The sequence below is a fragment of the Plectropomus leopardus genome, chromosome 10 (assembly GCF_026936395.1).
Source record: "Plectropomus leopardus strain MGB_pleo_1.0 chromosome 10, ASM2693639v1, whole genome shotgun sequence".
In the NCBI taxonomy this organism is placed as follows: domain Eukaryota; kingdom Metazoa; phylum Chordata; class Actinopteri; order Perciformes; family Serranidae; genus Plectropomus; species Plectropomus leopardus.
Genome location: NC_142185.1, coordinates 31,332,708 through 31,355,828, shown reverse-complemented (window position 1 = coordinate 31,355,828; position 23,121 = coordinate 31,332,708). Strand labels below are relative to the sequence as shown.

At 39.0% G+C, this 23,121-nt stretch overlaps 1 protein-coding gene across 4 annotated transcripts in view; it reads left to right on the top strand.

Annotated features, from left to right (window-relative positions):
- The window catches only part of wars2 (tryptophanyl tRNA synthetase 2, mitochondrial), an 81,870-nt gene that overhangs the window by 33,545 nt on the left and 25,204 nt on the right, over window positions 1-23,121 (top strand). For 2 of the 4 annotated variants that reach the window (XM_088083577.1, XM_088083578.1), the window contains exons 5-10: window positions 1,004-1,114; window positions 2,794-2,970; window positions 9,915-9,977; window positions 10,728-12,028; window positions 13,770-13,868; window positions 16,115-16,252. In XM_088083577.1, coding sequence (XP_087939703.1) covers window positions 16,148-16,252 — 105 coding nt within the window. In that variant the 5' untranslated portion in view covers window positions 1,004-1,114; window positions 2,794-2,970; window positions 9,915-9,977; ... (1 more) ...; window positions 13,770-13,868; window positions 16,115-16,147. The remainder of the gene's footprint in view (window positions 1-1,003; window positions 1,115-2,793; window positions 2,971-9,914; window positions 9,978-10,727; window positions 12,029-13,769; window positions 13,869-16,114; window positions 16,253-23,121) is intronic. The other 2 variants (XM_088083580.1, XM_088083579.1) reach the window with 2 other exon arrangements.

Below are 23,121 nucleotides of genomic sequence, written 5' to 3'. Positions count from 1 at the left end.
ATAGCATCCATATACCATACAGCTGTAGGTTTACCATTTACCTTTAGCACAGTGTTGAGGAGGAAGAGAAGAGGATTGACCTGAAGGGCTCTGCTCACACTGCAGCTGAAAGTGTCCTATTTGTGAATTATTGTCCACAAATGTGTCTTTTTCTATTGTTAAACTCTCATATTTATTATTCTTGATGAATATTTACTCTTCTCAAAATGGTTTCAGGACACGTAATGTTTTGCTTGTATTTGAAGTTTCTTGTGCGTCATTGTTGTGATTCTGCAGACGTTTGAAATTTAATTATTGGTTTTTGGTTGCAACCTAAAATAGTTGCCATACAACAATTATTCAGGCAAAATCAAAAAGAGTGTGACCCCAAATCAGAGTTCAGCACGAAGGTCTGCAGTGGGAAGAGGGAAGAGAGACACAAAAAAGGGGAAGTTCCCGCTGGACGACCTATAATTTCAGAGATGAGGAGCATCTTTGTGTCACACCATCTCTTCTTAATCATGTATCTGCTCATAAACATGTCTGCTGGGAAGCGCTCGTGTCTCCTCTCATGGCAGCGAAGCATTACTCAGGTCTTTTCATGTCCGCGGATGTTGTTTCCAGATGGGACCACAGGGGAAAATGCCACACTGTTGGACTCAAAAATAACTTCATAATTTTACATTTTGATAGCTTGTTGGCTCTTCTGATCTGCACACTTTGAACACATCTCTGTGCTTCTTACGTAGATGGATGAGAATGGACAGCGATTTCGCTCCAGATAAATACACAATTTTCCTTAATTTCCAAACTTGTTAAAATTAAACCTCACTGCTTAATTAAGCCCTTTTTCTATTTAAATATGCAGCAAAATTCATGCAAAACGTACAGACTGCATTTCACTTTTACATGCCTCCATGTTTATTTCATTGTGTAAACAGCAGTCGCTCTGCGCTGCCCTCCTCTGTGTTTGGCTCGCTGTTCACTGAACCTGATCCCGACTGTGGCTCTTCATGCTCTTTAGTGTGTTTGCAGCTCCAGCAGGACTTGACCCAACATCCGTCTGGGCCAGACCCTCTCGGCCTGGGCTGCAGCTGGGGAGCACACACACATCAAGACTCAGACACACGCACAGGTACTTGTACAGTGTAGGCGCGCACACACACACACACACACACACACACACACACACACACACACACACACACACACACACACACACACACACACACACACACACACACACACACACACACACACACACACACACACACACACACACACACACACACACACACACACACACACACACACACACACACACACACACACACACACACACACACACACACACAGAGAGAGGCTTAGAAAGGTGGTCGGCACACACATTTCTTTCATGCTCTCTTGCTCTCTCTCTCACTCTCAAAGAATACCCCAAAACAAAAAAAACTAAAATGCTTACACACCATAAATACACCACACACAGGTAAACATACTCATGTATGCAGAACACATATGCATGCATTTTGACATTTAGTTCCAGCACTTATCAAAAAAAAAATCTTTTATTATAATGAACTGTTTATTTCTAATAATAATGGGTTATTCTGCTGAAAATGTGTGCATTTTAAATATATATATATATATATATAAGTTCCTATTGTCATATATTTGTTTTTATCAATTATGACATTTTAATTATGACATAAAAAATCTCATGCATTACTTTAAATAAATATTGTTAAATATTATTTATGTAAAAATTACTTATATTTTCTCTTTCTACAAATCGTATTTCTGTGACTTTTTTCTTATCTTTCTAAATTTACATTTAGTAGAAAAAACAAACAAACTTGAAAATCAAAAAAAAAATTTACTTACAAATAAGGTTAAAGGTTATTTATTTTCAATGAACAACAGACAACAACAATTAAAAGAGCAGTCATTGCCACTGAAAAACTGGGGTCATAGACTCCCTCCAACAATGCAGTTAAAGTATAAAATATCAATAATTATATAAAACAGTACAAATAAAGAGAAACTACATATAATGACATAAGATAGAGCAAGTTAAAATAAGGAATAAAATATGACACAAGGAAAGTATGAAGTGAGTGATATAATTAGTAGTTGCATGAAAACACAAAATCAAGTTGTCATCCTTAATGGCAGAAATGGGCTTCCATAACACACTCCCACATATACAAATAACATCACTTCAGTCCTGCTTTCAATCCTTAATCAATAGTAAATCAAAATCTTGTAGATCTTTACACAACTTGAGCAATTTAGTATTTTGCTTTTGTTAAATTTAGGAACTTGAGAGAGACTTCAGGTCCTGAGTTTAGCTCCAGCTCCTAAAACTATGGACCCCAGTTTGCACACAGGACAATGTAAGAGTAAACTTACTTGTATGTGAAATCTGTGGAGTGGCCCCTTAACTGTGACAATTTAGAGGACCTTCAGACCCCTGATGTGGCTCCGTTTTGGAAAATGATGCATTTTTAACTGATTTATTGGTTTAATATTGAAGTAGTGACATATAATGACCTTGTTTTATACACTGTGTGGCATAAAGAAAGCTATTGTATGTGCAGTTCTTGTTTCCTTCCGGTCATTAAGACGCAATGTAATTGTCCTTCCATCCCACAGGACCCCAATTAGACACACAGACAGAAACTCCTGACCACTCCTACATACATTCATGCTGATAGATGCACACAAACTCCAGCAGACAATCAGACATGCACCCACCCTCATCCACAGACACACTCACGGATAAACACACGTCTGCCGTCTTTCTGTTTTCCACAGTGAATGCGAGGGCGGCGAGGCTGAGCTGAAAATGAGCGGCGGGTTTGGTGGAGAGACGGCGGGCGGTTCCAGCTGCATGACTTCAGTAAAACAATCCTCCGTCACACACACTGAAGATCTGACGTGCTGACAGCAGTGATGAGGCCTTGGAGCAGATATTACACATCTATTACACATGTGAGCAGACCCCGTACACATGCACTAAAACACACACTTACATATGTGGTATCACTGCGCCTGTGCCTCACAAATGCACGCACACACACACACGTGAAAAAGATTTTACAGTTATGGCCGAGGTTTTTGGATTAAATGGAAAATGCTTTACTTTGAAGTTACCACCAACCAAACAGAAAAAAGTCACATTAAGGCAGCAGACATAAAAATATACTGAGAAGTTTCATAACAGTATTGAGCTAATTTTAAAGTTAATGTAAAAGATCAAAACAGTGGCTTTTATTTAGGTCAACTCCAGAGACAATCTTTTTTTGAAGCGGCATAAAATTGGGGACAGGTTGTGGTGTCCAATTAGATGCTCGTGTTTTAAATTGTTTTGTAATTTACTTCCTCTGTTCTTCTATAATTGAACTGAGGATAACTCAAGTTTACATAGCATTGTTTTAATCAGTACGACTCTGCCACTCTGTGCTCCAAACAGAAATACTGTTCTCACCCACTAATTATTTGCAGTCAATTGTGCTTCAATTGCTGCTTTTATGTCCAGTGTTAAGCCAGGGTCAATGAACTGACACACTTCCTGCACAGATGTTTCACATTAAAAGCCTTCCAGTAGCTCAACAGGTAGTGTTGAGAGCGAACATGCAGAAAGTGTGTTTTGTTGGCAGTAGCTTAACACCAATCAAAAGAAAACAAAATAAACAACAACAACAAAACTCAAGCCAAATCCATCTCGAATGTGTCATGGCCTCATCAGTTCACTGCCTTAGTCACGTTATTGCTGCATTGTTGCATTAGCCACGAAAACACCTGAGACAAAATGAAACAATATTTTTTTAAAAAAGCGTTGGTATTTGATAAGTTGGGAATGATAATAGGCTGCCCTGTAATGCTTCTAATGGCATTTGTGAGAATTCACTGCACATGGACAAAAAACAATCAATCAGAGCAGATGTGTCTCTAATGCAGCTGATCAATTATTTTCAGACATGTGTTAGTGAAATCTCTGACTTTACAAAGAGAGAGTTTGCGCCGGCTGGTGAGTGGTAACACAGTTTGGCTCAACTGTTCCCAACATGGATAAACAGTACACTAAAATATGTTTCTGAAAACATTTGAGGAGAGAAATAGGCAATGCAGAAAAAGAATCTTGATTTATATTTGACAGTTTCAGTCATCAGTTTGACGGTTTTACCACAGCTTACAAGCAGTGATTGATATGATTGACAGCTGCTTGAGAGACTCCTCAGCTCTGATTGGTTGTTTTCCTTCAGCCATAGTGGATTCTTGCAAATGCTGTTAGCAGCACTTTGAGGAGGAGGAACATTTTTCCCCATCTGTCTCATGTATTACTGTGGATGTAGTGACAGTTATAACTAATGTGACAAAAAAGTTATTTAAAAAAAAATCTCCATAGTATTTCTGATCTTTTTCAACCTAAAACCCTTATGTTTGTCTCTAAACAAAATCATATATCCATATATTTGCAGAAGCATATGGAGGCATGACGCCCACACGGTGCGGGCTGCTCCAGTGAGTACACAACAGTTAAATTTTATTACATGAGCTGTAATATAGTAATAACTGATAGCTTACTGGTTACTGTCCCCTCTGATACTGGGAGGTTTGGGGTTGACTCCCAGCGAAGTCGCAGCAAATCATGACATGAGGCCCTTTTTCTCAACTTAAAAAGGGAAAATCTTTTCAGCCCTCCGGGCTATGGATGTGGGTGTTGGCATTGTGGTCATGAAACCAGATGAAACTTGTGTGATTGCTGTGGGAAAATGGAGCAGAGACTGTCGCATAAACATCACCATCTATCCATCCTGTCAGAGTGTCCTTCAGCATCTGCCTGTTACCTCCCTGCTGGCTGCTCTGGATTAAAACATCAGATGTCAAAATATAAAATGTCCTCTCCAAAAAAGATAGTATCATAATACTGTAATCGTCATAATATTGGTGCCAGTTTTTGCTGCCCAGGTGTACCTCGGCTTATTCCATGTGCAATGTATAAAATGACTATATTGCAAACATCAAGTATAAATTGTTTTTATAAGCCACCAGCGTTTAGGTTCTCTCCCTCTCTCCTATGGCTCTCTCTCTCTCTCTCACACACACACACACACACACACACACACACACACACAGCAGGGCTTTTGCAGAGCTCCAGACCATGACTATTTAGTCACATTTTGTGACCATAGAACGCTACTGTAATTTGCAGATATTACTAATATGTGGACTGAAGAGCTGTTAGGTTTTTGTTTCAGCCTACAGTGAATTAATCATCAAGCTTAACCGTGCTGCGGTAACAGTCTAACTTAATGAGTGGTAGTGGCGGTAGTGTGAGCAGGTGAGGCGTATTTTTTCGTGACTATTTATTCACATTTTGCGACCACGGAGCACCAGTGTAACTTGCAAATATTAGTAATAAGTGAACTGGAGAGCTGTTTGTTTGTTTCCCGCTCACAGCGAATGAATCCTCACGGGTAAAGGTGCCGCGATATCTGTTTAACTTTCTGCTAATTCTAACATCCAACTGTTGACAGGAAGCTTTAAATCCACAGAAAAAAACACCACCAGCCTGAGATGATCCAGATCCTTCAAAATAAAACACCATGGGTCCCGCTTTGATTTTTGTAATTATAAAATACTTTTTAAAATTTCATTGTAAGAGTACTTTAACTTCCATACAACCATATTTTATTAAGTTTTATTTTAACAGTAGTGTATTCAACTTTATTATATGACAGTAGCTACTTTATTTAAATTTATTGCAACTGCAGTTCTTTCAATAAAAATATTGAGATATATACCGTGTATCATGATGTAGCCTTAAAATATTGCAATATTATTTTAAAGCCATATCGACCAGCTCTACCTAGGTGTAATTTTCTCAGATGTTTTCATTCGAAGCAGCTTCCTGTTTCACATTTGTATGTTGAGCAAATACCTACACCTCTGCTTCACTCTGTCCTGCTTTTAAATGAGAGCAAATTAGGTGTTAAAATGTTGTGGCTGTTTTTAGTGGCTGCCGAAAACACACACACACGCGCATGCATGGACAAACACACACGTATTTGCACACACCCATTAGGTTGCTTATATTTGGGCAGAGAGTTTGTTCAGTGTTCTAACTCATAATCAGTCATCAAGTTCAAGGGGAAGCAGGCGATATATGCAAACACACACACACACACACACACACACACACACACACACGGCTGACTGGATAACAAGGTCACATTTGGAGATCAGGATTTACTTTGGCCTGTGTTGCTGCACTTTAACGATTAAATCATGTATTGGTTCAGGTTTTTGTTACTGTGTGTTAGCACATATGTGAAGGTGAGGGAATGACGCCAGGTTCAGCACATGTAGAGCCAGTCTTTAGTGAGTACAGGTACATAATGTGACCATGTTTTGCACTGTAATTATAAAGTAAATCCTGTCTCCCTCAGTTGCGTTGGTTAACTTTACAAGTTTTGCATTCTAGCAGAGCGTTTGTGGACTTTACCATGATAGTGACAGATTTAGGCCACGTTTAGATGAAAACAGCCCAAAACAGAAAACGTATTTCCTTTGCATTTTTAAAAGAAATGTGTTCATATGATAACATTGTGAGAATAATCCTTGTGTACACAGACCTGCAAAAAGAACGGAAAAAGCTGTAGTATGCATGCCAGTAGATGGTAGTGTGATTTTGTAATGAAACAGTATAGAGGAATACCATGTGCATGCACACGGTGTGGCCGTGATGTAACCGTTTTCACAGGATCCGTGCATTGCCAGTTTACACAGCGACAAAAGGGGTTAAGTTTTTAAAAGACTACACTCTGGAACCCAGTTTGCATTTTCAAGCCCTTAAAAATGCCATTGTCATGTAAATGAAAGGCCAATCTGCAACAAAAGTGGGAAGTTTCATGCAAGAACCATTGCAGTGTAAATGGCCCCTTAATAATTAAAAATGGGGTTTTTGAAAAATTGGGTTGCTGATATCAGAAAGAAATTTGACTGATGTTTTTTTCACAAAATGAGGGAATGATGCTGGGAAAAGCTCTGGTCATTCTGAGTTTGAGCCAATCTTACATGCAATAAGCACCTCTGCTCTTTATTGGATTTGAGAAAGTTAACATGAGCTACATTTTCAAAACTCAGCAGTTGTTTGTCATACATTAAGCCTTTTATCTTGTAAAATACTGGTTGAAAATGCTAACAATTGTATGAGGCTACAGGTGATAATCTAAGTGGTTACATATATACCTCATTGGCCTTAATTAGACATAGTAAGCCAGCTGTGTTAGCTTTAGTAGCTTATATTAGAGCAGACAAACACTGTTGAGTCAGGTCCCTAAATTCAGTATCTTTTCTAATGCCCTTATGTTTTTGGTTTTGGAGGGGCAACACTTCTTGTGTGTGTGTGCTGCGTGCAAATATGCATCGTGTATTTACGCATCTGTGTGTGTGCACGCTGTGGAGTTGTACTAATAGAGCAAACTACTTTTCATGTCTTAAAAATGTAACGTTCATAAATAAAACCAGAGAAACACGCTGAGATCACATAAAACCAGAGAAACAGATCAAAAAAGACCAAAATCTTTAATCAAAACTGAGTCTCTGCATGACTGTATGGGTGCCGAGGGGTGTGTGGTATCGTATTGAGAAGTGACACATTAGTTTAACTTCATGTTAATGAAAGACGGTGAAGATGAACAAATGGAGAGGCATCTGACTTGAAGAACAGTGCAGTCTTGAAGAATTACAGGACAGAGAAAACAATGAAAAACTGTCATCCAAATTGAGTTTGTCTGTGTGACTTCTAGTTTCTTTGGTGGGCTGTAGGGGGGAGGACTGTTGGAGGTGGGGGGAGAGAGGGGGTTCATATCCAAAGAGGCAGTCATTATTTTTCACGTCGCAGGGAATAAATGAGGGCTGTCATACTGACTAATGACTGGGTCTCTGCTGTGGTGGAATCAGGAGAAAGTCTCCGTCTACCGTTGTCAGTCATTTTGTGATGGACCCCGGTGCTGATGGATTGTAGGATCTGGCTCTGATTACACGCTGCACTGGCATCCACTCATCCCCCGAACCCTTTGTTATTTTGGAAATGGGTAATAAACACACATACAGTACACGCGTGCATTCGCACACACGCAGATACACGCACATGCGCTGCTGCTCTGCTGCAGTCTTCATCAGTTTTGACACTTTCCTCAGACCTCAGCTCAGTCAGAGGCTGCGTGGCGGAAACCCCCGGTACACACAGCACGTCTGGTTCCCAGAAAACTACACACAAAGCTCTCAGTTACACTTTTTTCATCATGCTAAATGCCTAATAACAGCTTTGAAGTACTCTTTAATGGCATTAAGTATACATTTATCTGTGCAATACTTCCAAAAAATACTAACTGCTACGTTCAGACTGAGAAAATGCTTTCGTATTGAAGAAGAAAAAATAGGGAGCGCTGCACTGGGTCAAGAAACTGGGCGTTGGTGATTTTAAGGTAAAAGTCAAGTGCTTTTCAAAGAGAGGGCAAGTTATAAGAATAAAGAACAAAGACTCTCCAGCTTATTTATAATGGAAGTTTATGGTGTTGGCTGGTCATCTGAAACAACCCCAAAAAAAAAAAAGATTTTAGTGGCACAATTCCTGCAGGAAACAAAAAAACAACCGCTTTCATGATACTATTTGGGATAGGCAAAAAGCAACTTATCATGAAAAAACACTCGCATGTGGGGGCTAAAAAGACACTGGAAAAACAACAAAAGTCCCTTAAAACATCCACATTGAGAGCTAAAAGGACACTGGAAAAAAGGCAAGGGTCACCAAAAAAACACCCACATTTGGGGACTAAAACAACATTCTCAAATGTAATCTTTATGACTATTGTGAGCTACCTCAGCAAGGGTTTGTTTAGAGCTTAGGAACAAAAAAATGATGAAAGTCATAAATGAAAGGGCAGAGTCTAGGACGAGAACATATGTTCAGTTAGACCTTTAACTTGTGAATACTTAGATGTCTGTAATGTCTCCATTCTGTATATATTTACCACCTGCAGCTCCGTCTTACTGGGAAACCTTAATGGAATATAGAAATCATTCATTTGATTTTCACCACGTACACCTCTACTATGAAAAGTTCTGTACTCAAAAAGCGAATTATCAAATTATATGTGCAGAACATTTATTTAAAACTTAATTACATCTACAATAATATTAATGATAATATTGATAATATTGACAGTGAAGCTGAGGACGTGTCCTTTTGATCTGTTGTAACCGTGTTTCAGCCTGTATGCGCCCCCGACTCCTGTCCTGTCAACACTACAACAGGCAATGAGACAAGGTGCTGAAACAGACCGCCTCCCTCAGGGACCCCACACGCCCCCCTCTGCACACACACACACACACACACACTGACACACACACACACACACACACACACAGTTGAATGAGATTGACAGACACATCTCCAATAAGTAGAGAGAGATGAAGACAAATGAAAGATTAAGACATTACCGTCGGTCACGTACATTTTATTAATTAACTGTTACTGTCTGTGTCGATTCATTTTATAGTAACTGTTAATGTTCATATGTATATTTAGTATCTTATGTTTTAGTTCTTTTCATAAATCACCTGTGTATCACCTCTGTACATGTCTGCTGCTATAACATTTTAATTTCTCTACATGGAATCAAAAAAGTTTATTTTATAATATTTTTTCTTATTTTTATGACTCTACATAATAATTGTAATTTTTTAAATCATTTTTAGGCTTACCTTTACTTCGACACTGATTATCTTTTCTTTTTTCTGTCATCCTGTAGATTTAATTTTTTCACGACATATACTCCCGGTACCATGTAGTGCTCAATACACAGCAATACTCATCGCAAAATGACTAATTTTGTTGTTTATTGTTCTCAAACTGTGGTCTGCAGCTTGACGGGTGTCTCACCAAAGTGTCGCACCATCCACCATCTCCTCCACCTCTTTATGAACAGGTGAGCTCATAGACTAAGTCACTTGAAAAATGCAGATATGATATGTATAAAACATGCAAATGTAACATATCCATGGTTTGCAAAAAACATGGACACTGGATTCATTTTTAGACTTATCTGATGAATTAAATCTTTGTGTCAAGGTGCTTCGTAGTCATGCAGAATAATTTGTAGCATTGGCCATAGCACTTTAAGTAGCCAAACACATCAAACGTATAGCTACCACTAAAGGCAAATTAATTTCTCCTCTGTTACATATCTAATACTGTTATACTGCTGTTCTGACGACATGAACATTTCAATACAAACATGCAAATATATGTAGAAACAAATTCACTGCCATGACAAACACACTGTTTCTTACATGCACAGTCACACAGATTAGTAATGAAATCCAGATTCTCCTCGGGGGAAGCAAACATTTCTTTACACAAAATACTTTACTGAATGTTTATTATGCTTGCGGAGGCTTCACTCTGAGAACAGCGGGCCGGTGAGGGAGTGTCGCTGCAGGCTGTGTGCGGTCGGCCCAACAATTCAATCACTGACACATTCTCCGCACTGCACAGTATCTGACTTCATTATTATTTTACTTTTCCTCGGGTCAAATTCTACCCCTTCAGTGATCAACTGTCTGTCTGTACATCTGGTTGATTGTCTGTTTATCCATATATTTTGTTCTTTTGTTTGTCCATCTGATTCACCCATCATTCATTTGTCTGTCTTCACACACATCTTCTGTTTGTTAAGGTGTCTGTCATTCTGCTAGCTGTCCATCCATCCTTCCATCCGTCCACTTGGGTGGTGGACGTCCTGTGGACTCCAAATGCCTGCGGTGTCAGAGGGGAGATCCTGTCTTTCAGCATCAGGATCCAGAGTCCAGAAAACACACACACACACACGCATGCACACACATCTCTGCCCTCTCACTCAGCAGCCCCCCACCTTCCCATCATGCCTTGCCTGGCTGTATTATGACAGGTGGAGTGTCGGTCGCCACCAGCCGGACTTTCCTACCAGCATCTCCCCTAAACTCAGGAGGTGCTGCTGCACAGAGTTAGCATGTGAGAGAGTTTTCAGCTGTGAAGAAGTTAAATTAAGGCAAGTCATGCAGATAATACATCAGAATTCAAACTCAGTGATTACAGAGCTGAAAGGACTTTTAACTGACTTTTTGAGTTGATATCAAAAGTGTTGGAGCAAAGTGCTCCACTGATTTACTTTGTTGTTGTTTACTGGAAAAGCTGATTGCCCAATTGCAGTGCAGTGAATTAGTACGGCACTGTCTTGTATGGAGAATATACCTGAGGATCTAAATGAGTTTACTGAGTTAGTATACACAAAATCACATAGTGGAGGAGGGGCCAAACCATTGAAGATTTTATACACCAGGCACTAATTTGAAAATAATTTTAAATTCTCAAACTTCAGTAGATCACTCAGTATTTTTCCAGGACCCTACAGTGATGAAAATGCGGTGTGTCTTTGTCCGGAGTTTTTATAGTTTGTTTGTAGAAGGACTCGAGTGGTCTTATGGCAGTTTCATTAGCTTGCCCCCAGCATGTAATGCAAGAGGACATATGGGAAAGGAACACTGCGTGCATACATATCTGTTTCTACTATGTTTAAATTTGCAAGTTGTACTTTAATGTTCAAAATTTGGTCCAGTATCACGCCAAGATATTTAAATTCGGTGACTACTGTATGTCAGTCCTTTCACCTTTGATGAGAATATCAGAGTTAGGGGGTCGTACTGTGGTTTAAGAAAACAAAACACACACACACACACACACACACGCACCTTCAGACATGATTGATCAAATGATGCGTGATCCTTTCCAACACAGTTATTAACTCAGCAACTCAAGTGTCTGTGAATGTTTACATGTGCTTTATGTGTTATAGATGGTCCGATAGGAGGAGATGAGGGGAGAAAATGATGGAGAAGAAAGAGGGGATGAAGAGAATGAGAGAAGTATGAGGAGAAGGAGAAAAAGTGCCAGAAGAAGAAGAGTAGGCAGTGATGGAAGAAATACTCAGATCTTATATATGTAAGTAAAAGTAGCAATACCACAGTGCAGAAATACTTTGTTATAATGAGATGAGATGAGAAATACTCATTGAGATGTGCCACAGTTTCTCTTATACTGTATAGAAGCATAAAGTACAAAGTATGTTTTATGAAAAAAAAATGTGCACGATGGGGGAATATGTAGCACACGATGTACATATAGGCTACAAATAAAAAAATAGGCATGTACAAAATATAAGAAATATGTACAAAGCATTTAGAATAGAAATTTGAAAGTAATAAGAAATAGTAAAAAGAAATATACTTTCAGTGCCAAAAGTAAAAGCACTCAAAATGCAAAATGATCCATTTCAGAATCATGTTCATCACCATACTGGATTATAATAACTGATGTATTAATGCATGTAGCACTTAAAGCTTGCAGCTGGTAAGTGGAGCTAATTTGGATTATTTTAGTAACTTTCTCTGCTAACACGTGACTTTCCCCTCAGAGATCGAGAATGTTTTATCATGTTCTATAATAATACATCATAATTTATTTGTTGATTATATTTTATTAAGCTGAAAATGCAAAGTATTCAAAGTTATAAAATACATGTAGTGGAGATAAAAGTGCAATATTTGCCTTCAAATGCAGCGGAGTTGAAGTATAAAGTAACAGAAAATGAAAAATACCCGAAGTACAAATATGTACTTAAGGGCATATCTAAATGTATTTAGTTACATAGCACCATTGAGAGGAGCACACGGCAGAGGACAGTGGTGACAATTATCATGAAGGAGGTGAGAAAAGGATTCAGGGTCTGGGGTGGAGGAGGAGGAGCGGTAGCAGGAGGTGCAGAGAGCCTGATGAGGATGAAAAATGAATCACCCTGATGGTGAAAGGAGAACGGATTTGTGATGAAAGCACAAAGTCTTCACTCATCACCTGGACGGCCCCTCGCTCCTCTCTGGAGAGCACGCTGCTGAGTTTCTGTTTCTTCTTCTTCTGCCTCAAACTGAGTGACGGACAGTTTTTAACACTTTGATTCCCACTAAAGCAATGAAGGAAAAAATCTCATCACATTTTACTACCTGAAAAACATGTAAACCAATCAGTAATCAACATTACATCATTCTGCAGGAGTTGACATTAATCAAACAAGAGCTTTTAACTCAGAAGACTGAATCATAAAGTGCAGAAGCGTCACATCTAAATGCAGCAGTTTCAACCTTGTTGGTATGATCGAATTTCCCAAAGTTAAAGTAGGAATATTGTTTATAGAGATAAATGCTCATTTTGCTACTTTCTGCTACTTTTTAAGACTACTGTGTTCTGCAACACAATTATGATTTTTACAGTTTTATATTTATTCAAAGCCATGTGTGGCTAGATTTGATTTTTTTTTCTTTGTTGTCCCAAGTGGAAGAATAATTTTAAGAAAATACCATATACCTATAATCAAGATTATAGGAGCACAAAAACTGCACTAGTTTTTTGTTCTCTCATTGTTCTATAAACTTTAACATATGCCATCAGAGTAGGCTGAAAGATGCATTTCAAAGATTTCTTAACTCAGAGTGCCATGCACCATCATGTACAGGACGCTTGAGTTATTGCAGTGACCTCTGTAGACATTGAACCACTGACAGCAGGAGTCTCTATCCTGTTGACCTCACTAAGCTCCAGCCCTACACATACTTTAGCACAGAGACTCAAACGCACAAAAATATTAAATAGAAAGGAGGCCTCTTGATTTAAGGAGTTGAATTTCTTTTAGACTAAGAAGAAGAGAAGAAGAAGGCAGGAGAGAAAGGAAGAGAAAAAGAAGAGCAGGAGGACCAACCCCTACTGGGTGGCCAGGAAACAGGAGCTGAAGGTTCTCTCACACACACACACACACACACACACACACACACCCACACACACACACACACACACACACACACACACACACACACACACACACACACACACACACACACACACACACACACACACACACACACACACACACACACACACACACACACCAGCATGCACACAAACCCATCTCCCACCAGCCGGTCTCTGCTCCACCGACCAGCTCTCACATCACCCAGGCGTGAGAGAACGTAGCGGCTCAGGTCTCTACCCTGTGAAACTCCAAAGAGCTCGGCCTCAGCGCCTCGGGAAATAATAATGAATATGGAATGATAGTCTGTATTTTGTGCCGCAAATGCAACCAGATGCAAAAGGTGGAGGGAAAAAAATCAGGAGCAGATGTCTGAGAAACAAGAGGTCTCAAGGAGCGGCCTGCGTGCCCTGCAAACATACTGTAACCCTATCCAGCGTGTAGCATAATCACTTATAGTACGTATATCGCCACTTTGTAATGGGGTATGGTATGGAATAGCTCTGCAGCTGCCTCCCTGGGAAAGTTCAGTTGTTGAGGAAGCAGCCGGGCCTAGACACAACACCACCCAATTAACATAGAGACCTCAGACAATAAGGAAACCGCACATGTCTGACACATTTCTGTAGCCTACTGTACATGTGCGGAGGGGGTTGTGTCTTCTTCGTCTTCCATAGGTTGCACACGGCTCAGACATGCATACAGAACATGCAGCAGCTGCTGGAAAGCTCAAATAAGACGTTCAGCCTTCAAGTAAGTTTTAATGTATGAGTATAAGCAAAAGTTTGCAAGAGCCTTATTTTTGCCCTTTTATTGTTGGTCTTCAGCAGTGATGGAGTGTAACTAAGTACATTTTCTCAAGTACTGTTCTGATCACCATTTTTAAGGTATTTTATTTGGGTATTTCCATTTTGTGGTACTTCATAATTATATTCTACATTTTGAAGGCAAATATTGTACTCTATTAAGTTTAATAGCGATTATCATTGTAAAATCAACCACTTAATAATTATGTGTTAACCCTCAAACTAAAACAAATGTTTTGGCTCAACATAAAAAATGAACCCAACATTTTTTAATTCATTTGAGTTATGACAACTTTTAATGAAATTATGTTCAGCCAGTTCACTCCAGTTAGAGTTAGAGGAACAAACTTTTCCTCTACAGTCAAGTGTACTTAACCATTTCCTTAATAACTGGGAGCATCGACACAGAGAACATTGAAGGGTAGCAAAACAATCCATCGCTCCCCACTGACTTTGTATCGAGTAAAGGTGCCTCCTGCCATTTACGTTTGCAAACAACAGAGAAATATATTAAAGCTGCTGTGTGATGAGATGCACCACCAGCTGTAAACAGAACCCAAAGCTATGTTTTTATAAGCTGCCGAACTGAAACACTAAGCTTTTAAGAGGGCAAAAGTGGATACAGAAGTGAGGGATCAGCAAAGAGCATGAGGGGAGCAGTTATTTTGCAGATATGACCAAACAAACTGTAAAGGTTGAAGCCAACTATCCCTCTTCCTCTCCAGGAGACATAAGGTGCTAAAATATACGTTTGACTTGCTGATATCTAATGTTTTGAGCCAGCTATAGGCATTTTGTCAGATTTCAGCCTTTGTCTGCATATTTTGGAGGTGATAGTTTTCCCCCCGGTGGACGTGGTTTTCAGAGTGTGAGGTGTTGTCCTTTTACTTTATAAATAATAATTTGTTATGTTGATTACTCATAAAAAAATGTAGCTTTCTCCAACTCGATTTTCCGCATTATTTAAAATATGTTCTTAATGAAAAATAGGTTTATTTAATATATTTTTACTAGATTTTTTTTTCTGTAACATAACTTTAGATATATAAGTCTTATAATTATAAGGATAATTTTGGGGGCATTTTCCCTTTTGGGGGGGTTAATTTTCTAACAGGTCTCCCCCTCTAAAACTAATTTTGTAAAGTTAGTCATTGCTTTCGCCCCATGTTTTTGAGAGACATCAAACCAATTTGCTCAGGTTTCAAAGGGTCAAATAAAAAGTGTCTGCAGCACAAGAGAACTGATATCAGTCCGGGTTTCAAAGGGTTAATTTTTTAATCATATAATTATGTATGTATTTTCATATTAAGTCACGGCCCATAAAATCCTCCATAAATGACACGTATCTTAAGATTAAAATGAAACACTATTCTGTCTTCCCTTTATAAGTCGGCTGAAACGCGGCTCTCCGTTTTGTCCTCTCAGAGCCACCGTAGTGTGACACAGTCACAGTCCAAGATGGCGCTCCCCGTGCGGACTAACTTCAAACATTTCTTCAGATTCATTCAGAAGTTTAACTCTCCGAAAAGATCTCTCTGCTCCGGAGCCCGCGCGGGAAATAAGGTAGGTGAAAACATTTTTTAACGGTGACTTGTTGAGTCTCAGCTGCAGCTCGTGAGTCGGACTGAATCGTTACCGGGACTGTGTGTTTTTACTCTCCGTGTCCTCCGTTTACACACCGAGACCGAGAGATTGATTCAGCTTTAATGTGTGAAGATTTTATATTATTGAGGGACATTTGTGAGTGAGAGTACTTTAAACTCGTGCTGTTGGTGTTTGTCTCCTCTTTGAGCGGAGGTCATCTGGTTTGTTGTTGTTTTTGAAGTATTTGATCGAGTAGTCGAGACTTCAGCTGTGTGTGTATATGTGTGTGTGTGTGTGTGTGTGTGTGTGTGTGTGTCAGCTGTTCATCAACATTATACATGATACAGTAGACATGTTGTCTGTGAATCCTCACCAGCTGTGGTGCAATGTAACGAAACAGCTACGTTAACCCAAATACTGGAGACTGGAGTCTAGTTAGATATGGATTTAAAGCAGTACATTTTGGTTAAAATTGTGTAAAAGTACCCGCAAACCACCTAAAATATTTCCTGAATTTGATGGAGTGGTGCAGCCATGAAAACATTTTTGGTAAGAGCTGGAAACAATGAATGTTATACAATGATTTTAAAGGGACAGCTCACCCCCAAGTGAAATACATATATATATTTCATATTGGCTGTAGAGCTATTTATCAGTCTAGGTTGTTTTGGGGTGAGTTGTGGAGCGTTGGAGGTATCAGCCATAGATGTCTGTCCTCTTTCCATTGTAATGCATCTAGATGTCACTTGTGGTGCTCAAACTCAACAGCAACGTCTCTGTCTCGAAATTTTAACCTGGTTATTCAAGATAATCCACAGCGTTATTTGTGTGCATTTTCATGTAGGAACTATTTTCTTGTACTGACCTACATCTTCCTACCGCATGCAGGAATCACACAATATCCAAAATCTAAGACAACATCTAGTGTCGTGTCACAATATCGATATAGTATCGATACATTGCTCAGCCCTAATGTGCACACTACTCATCTGGTTGAGTTTTTTCCAGTACTACACTGGAAAAAAGTAGTATTTTGGTGTAAATGCACCGAATGTCTTTTATTTTTACATTCAAAGCTGTTATTGAGGTTTTTGAATGATGCTTCAAATGTCTGTTGTTATATTTTATGATGTTATCACAATGAAAAAATATCCTAAAAAAATCCTGAATTTGAATAATGTGATTCATCTGAATAAATGATTTAGTCCTTTTACATTAAATCAGCTTCTTAAATGAATACATTTAATAGATTTTTTGAAGGCTAACACTAACAAATGTGGATTGAGGGAGACTGTTTCTATTAGATAGAAACATGTTTAGAATTTTAGAAATTATTAAATAAATATTTTCAACAAATGTTACTTTTGGACTTTACAATGCTCTGGTTTATTGGAAATGTTTGAAAACAATCCTAAAAAGTCACCAACGGAATCTAACTCTACAAATAGTAAAGTACTTTTATAATTAGTGTATCCCAGTCTTTATTTATAACTGTGCAGAAATACTAGTTTAAAGAGATACTTTGCCAGTTTTGTATTAGCTTTGTATCATAACAAAGTGTGTAGTGTGTTAATGAACTACAGTTAAATTCCCTCTGTCTTGTTAGCACTCCCAGTTTCCAGAGGTTATAGGGCTGCTGTTTGAACTACAGATAGTACTTCCACATTAGGACACAAAAAGTATGAAAGTAGACAGAGAGAGAAACTCTGTGCTGATCATCTGATGATTTTGTTACTGTTTGCCTATTTTTTTGCCACAAATTTCTCCAGAAATATGTTTTGGTGTACTGTTGTATTGTGATCTTTGGTGAACAGGAAGTGGACACCATATAGATTTCTGCACAGTGAAAACGGAGGCTGAAAAAACTGAGAGCAAACAGTAAAACTAAAAAGAACTGATCAAATATAAACCAAGATTTATGTTACTGTGTTGCCTTTGGCCCCCCTCAAAATTAGTCAGAAACATATTTTTAGTGTGCTGATTTGAAATCGTTTGCGACCAGCTGGCTGCAATATTGTTTGCAGATATGAATCTCACATTAGGTCATCCACCATACAGTGCAGTACATTCTGGAAGTTGTAGTTGTTGTTTTTTTTTACCTCTTGAGCAAAAGTGAATGCCACTGCAGTTTTTCTGTTTTCTCAGGTAATATAGCACCAATTTCCAAAGTATTTGCATCTTTCTGCTGCATAGACAGTCCAGTTTTATGACAAGACCGTCTCTCCATTAATGAAATACTTCTTCTAACATAATGAATGTAAAAAAAAAAAGCTGTGCAGCATGTGAATGCTGATTTAATTTGAATGCCAACCAACGTCACGATTTAATCTTCGAACTGTGGGGTACAGTTCTAATTTTTAGGGTTAGTCTCTTAACTTAGTGTCTTCAACTGTTACTGTTGCAGAGAAAACTTGAATTTCAGCAGGAAGTTTTTTGATTTAGAGCAGCTGCATTTCGCTGAACTGCAGAAAGACTTAACTCTCAGCTTGGGTGTCAGTTGCTCAGAATCAAAGAGTGAAGGGTTTTTCCTTCCTCGAGTACAGATGAAAGCAAATATGGTTACACCCCAGTCCCTGGGGGAAAGGCATTCTGGGAAATGGAGGAAATCATAAACTGAAGTTAAACTAAACATGTTCAAAATGTGGTTCTCCATAAAAATAGTTACATCATGTCATCACATGAATTAAAAGCGATACATTCATCATTTGTGTCAACTGTTTTACAAAACTATTAAATGATATTATTATTATTATTATTATTAATATTCAAGGATTTTTATGGCTTTTTGGCTCCTGCATTAGTTTAATTACATCCTGTTTTTGGATTATTCTGTTCTGGACATTTTCACTCAGCTCTGAGAGACACATCACATCATTAGTTATTAACGTTTGACTGTAGCAGCTTTCATTTGTGACTTTGTGGCTTTTTTCCTCGTCTATCTTGAGTTTATTCGGTTTCCTTTCCTCGTCTGGCATTTGACATCATATCCTCAGTAGCAGTTCTTGAGTGCACCTTTTCACTTTTTTGCACACGCCTTCTATAACTCAGCGTAGAGTTTCCTATCATTGCATGGCTGCCTTGGAGAAGCAAATGGGGTGTTAAGGCAAACAACGAGTCCCCTGACACGTGTAAGAATAACCAGTGTGTTTCAGTGCGACAACGATGCTAATTATTGAGCTGTTATTGCATTACGGTGCAGTTAAAAACCTCAGCCATCTGCCCAAAGCCCTGTTGCAGGTTGATGTACGAGCTGTAATACAGTATGCATGTTCTCCGCCGTCCCGTCTGTATTTTGTTAGGGCAGAGTCTCCTGAGAGGCCAGAGAGGTGTGCGACGAGAGGGGAGGAAGGGGGTCGAAGTAGTGGGGGACTCGAAAAGCATCACAGCAGTGCTTCATTACCAGTAATAACATCAGAAATGAAGTGTTGGTTTTCATTTGTTTTAATTTTCTCCAAATGTGGACGGCTGAGTGCAAAACACCAGCACGCCCACAATGCCCTGAGGTGTGATGTGCGTCAAACAAGACGCTTTTCTGGAGGTTTCTCTGCACTGGAAAATGTGTTTGAAAAGTCACTGAACCTCAACGGACTGACACAAAGATGAAGTGTGACCTTTGTCAGATGCTTTGAGTTTTGAGAGAGATGTTTGTGAGACAGCTGAGTGTGTTTGCTCTGTAAACTCTCTTTACTCTCGTTAAAATTTGCTGTTTATGTCTGCTCATAATAGCAAATAACAATTAGATAACATGCCATCATTTGACAAAAGTTCAAGTGGGGGATTTTTTAGCTCAACTCAGCTGGAGCTCAACTGGATCACAATTAGCCATTGGTGACAGAGGCTGTAATGACGTTAGACCCCATAACTAAGCACTTTATTATATTAAAACCATTTTTTGAAATTTGACCTCAGTGTACTAAAACACGTATTGTGACCTCTGGGATTATCACAGAAATAATAGGCGCCTAATCAAAATACAGTGTTTATTAAAGATTTAGGACAGGAAAACCTTGCCACACAGTGCTGCGCTACACCTCAAACCAATCTTTATGTTACCAGCTTTCATACGGTGCATACCTTTTCTATGTGGCATCTACTGTTGACCTGTTATCTCGCCCTAAGATCCCCAGCTCCAGGGTCCAGAGGGTTAAGTTTTAAATTTTGAGGAAGATGGTGGACAAGAAAAATCTCATCAATTTCACAGTGCCAAGGCTAGACTGGGATAGACTTAGTTGAGATTTTATATATGAAATATACTTGCATTTCAGTACATAGTAGGGGAGAGTGATAAATCAAATATATTCAATGTATTGCTGCTTATTCCATGTGCGATGTGCAAAACGACTTTATCATGAACATCAAGTATAAATTTTCTTTGCTTTTTTTTAGCCACCAACATGAGCCTTGCTTCTGCGATTTGTTATTCTCTGCTGAGACTCTCTCTCACACAGACACACACACATAAAGCAGGGCTTTTGCAGAGCTCCATACGTGACTATTTAGTCACATTTTGCTACCATGGAGCCTCACTATGACTTGCAAAAACTATTAATATATGAACTGGAGAGCTTTTAGTTTGTTTCCAGCTTACTGAGAATAAGTAATTGTGTTTAACGACGCTGCAGTAACAGTCTAACTTAATGAGTGGTAGTGGTGGTTGTGTGAGCAGTAGAGACATGTGTTTTTGTACATGCAGAGCTCCGATCACAACTTGGGAATCTTTGTAATACATATACTGGAGAGCAGTAAGTTTGTTACCAGCTCGCAGTGGATGAGTCCTTATACCATCGTTACAGTTTGACTTTCTGCTAACATCCAACTGTTGATCGGAAAGTTCAAGTCCACAACAGCTTAATACTCTACATTATTTAACTTTGTTTGTAACTGTAGTTGATTTAATCATTTTGTACTTAATAATAGTTTTAATAGTTTAAAGTAATTTAGAGGAGATGTCAAAATATGATACTCAACATGAGTTGTATATCTTATATCGCAATATAGCCCCAAAAATTGCTATATTATTTTACCTTGAATGGAGAGTTATCACAGTTTAAGTGGTTGTGCAAGTTGTATTGTAAAGTCACTTAAGTGATTTCACAACTGTTCAGGTACATCAATCACAATATTGCCATGTCAAAGGTTGCCAAAGCTGCCATGGTACCGTTTTTAAGGTTTAATGATTTCCGGCCCAACCTCGACGTAAATTTATTGCCCAGAGTCTCTCAAAAAAAAACTTGCAACACGTTTATAAAACTTCCAGATGAGGCAAAAAAATCTTTGAAAAAATCCCTGGCATCTTTACCAAATATTGATTAATTTGGTAATAATTTCTGAATTTTTGAGGCACTGCATGAAATAATTTAAGCTGAGTTTAGCTGTTGTAGTTTTTGGTCTGAATTGAAAGGTGTGTGCTCTCTACACTCATGCTGCCTCAGACTAACCTCCAGCCTCATGTCAGCTGGAAACACAGGGCTCCCCATCCAGCCGTCCCTCGCTGTGGTCGTGTTATTGACTGATATCAGTCATGTCAGCCCCGGGCTCCAGGAAAGAGGAAGTGACTTCTAATTTGCCTCTCTGTTCTACTTTGGCTCCAAATTCACTTACTCGGGTGTCAGCTAAAACCATTAGAGCTGCTCCTGCACCACATGGGAGAGCGCCGGCGAGAGCGAGGAAACATGGCCTCCCCCTTTGAGGATGTTCATTAACTGCCCTATTTATTTTCAACTGTCAGAAAAGCCCGCTAATTCTCAGCAGTCCCCTCTGTGTAATTAGGTCTGTCGTAGTCGTTCTGCAGCCAGGACCCTCACTCTGCACATTAACCATTTCTTAAAACTATCCCATATGTCAACATGTTCCTTTAAAAAAAAGAATCATATCTAGCTAAGTCGAATTACAGAATCAGCCTGTAGCTGAGCGCCCGCAGTGGTGACTGGGGAATCTTAGTAGTTTTCCTGAGTTTTAGTCCGTGCCTGATCTGTTGAACGTCTGACACTTTAAATTAAAACGTACCGAGTATCTGGTGTCGTGCCTTTGAGCTGCACTCACAGACACTGCCTTTGCAGGAGGAAATTACTGGACTCTTCAGAGAGGAGCTGCTGCCGCGAGAGTTAATTACATACTGATAAATTTATGAAGTGTGTGGCGTTTATTTTTTGCTGTGTTTTGACTTTTATGTGTTTTTTCAGGTATTATCGGCTCTCCCGTCAGTCATTTGTTTCCTGCAAGTTAAATAAAATTAAACATGCTCATTGTCAGCACAGATGGAGGAGGAAGTGGTGTAATGAAATGATTTGAAACAATTTGGAAGGAAACAAGTAGCTCTGGCATGAATTTGTTTATCTAACAGTGAAAAAAAGGCACATGAATTAAGCTAGTCTGGAGTTTTCCAGCTGCACACAGCTGCTTTACATGTGAGCTTATTGTTGGAAAACTGCTTTGGTTTTAAAAGACCTGAACAGTAACAATGCAGTTTCAGTCAGTAAAATGGTTTTAGGCTGATTAGTCCTTACTAAGTAAGCTAGTAAAACTGCTGCAAATATTTCAGCAGTTTATTAGGCCTGATTTGTCACCTGTTGATATCATTTATTTCATTAAGACCGCTTACTGGTCCCAGTGCTGAGAGCAAAAAAGGAGCAAAAACACGGGGTCGTCTGCAAACACGTTGATCTAGCTCAAATTTTGCCACAGTTCATTGCAATGTTGTCATTATAGCGTTCACCTTGTGATTGTCAAAACAGAGGATAAAATTATTTTTTCCAAGTGCCAACGTAACTTTTCAGAGTTGTAAAATCGTGACATTTTAGACTTCTTAGTCTACAATTTCATGGATCCTTGACTCAAACTGGACTTCC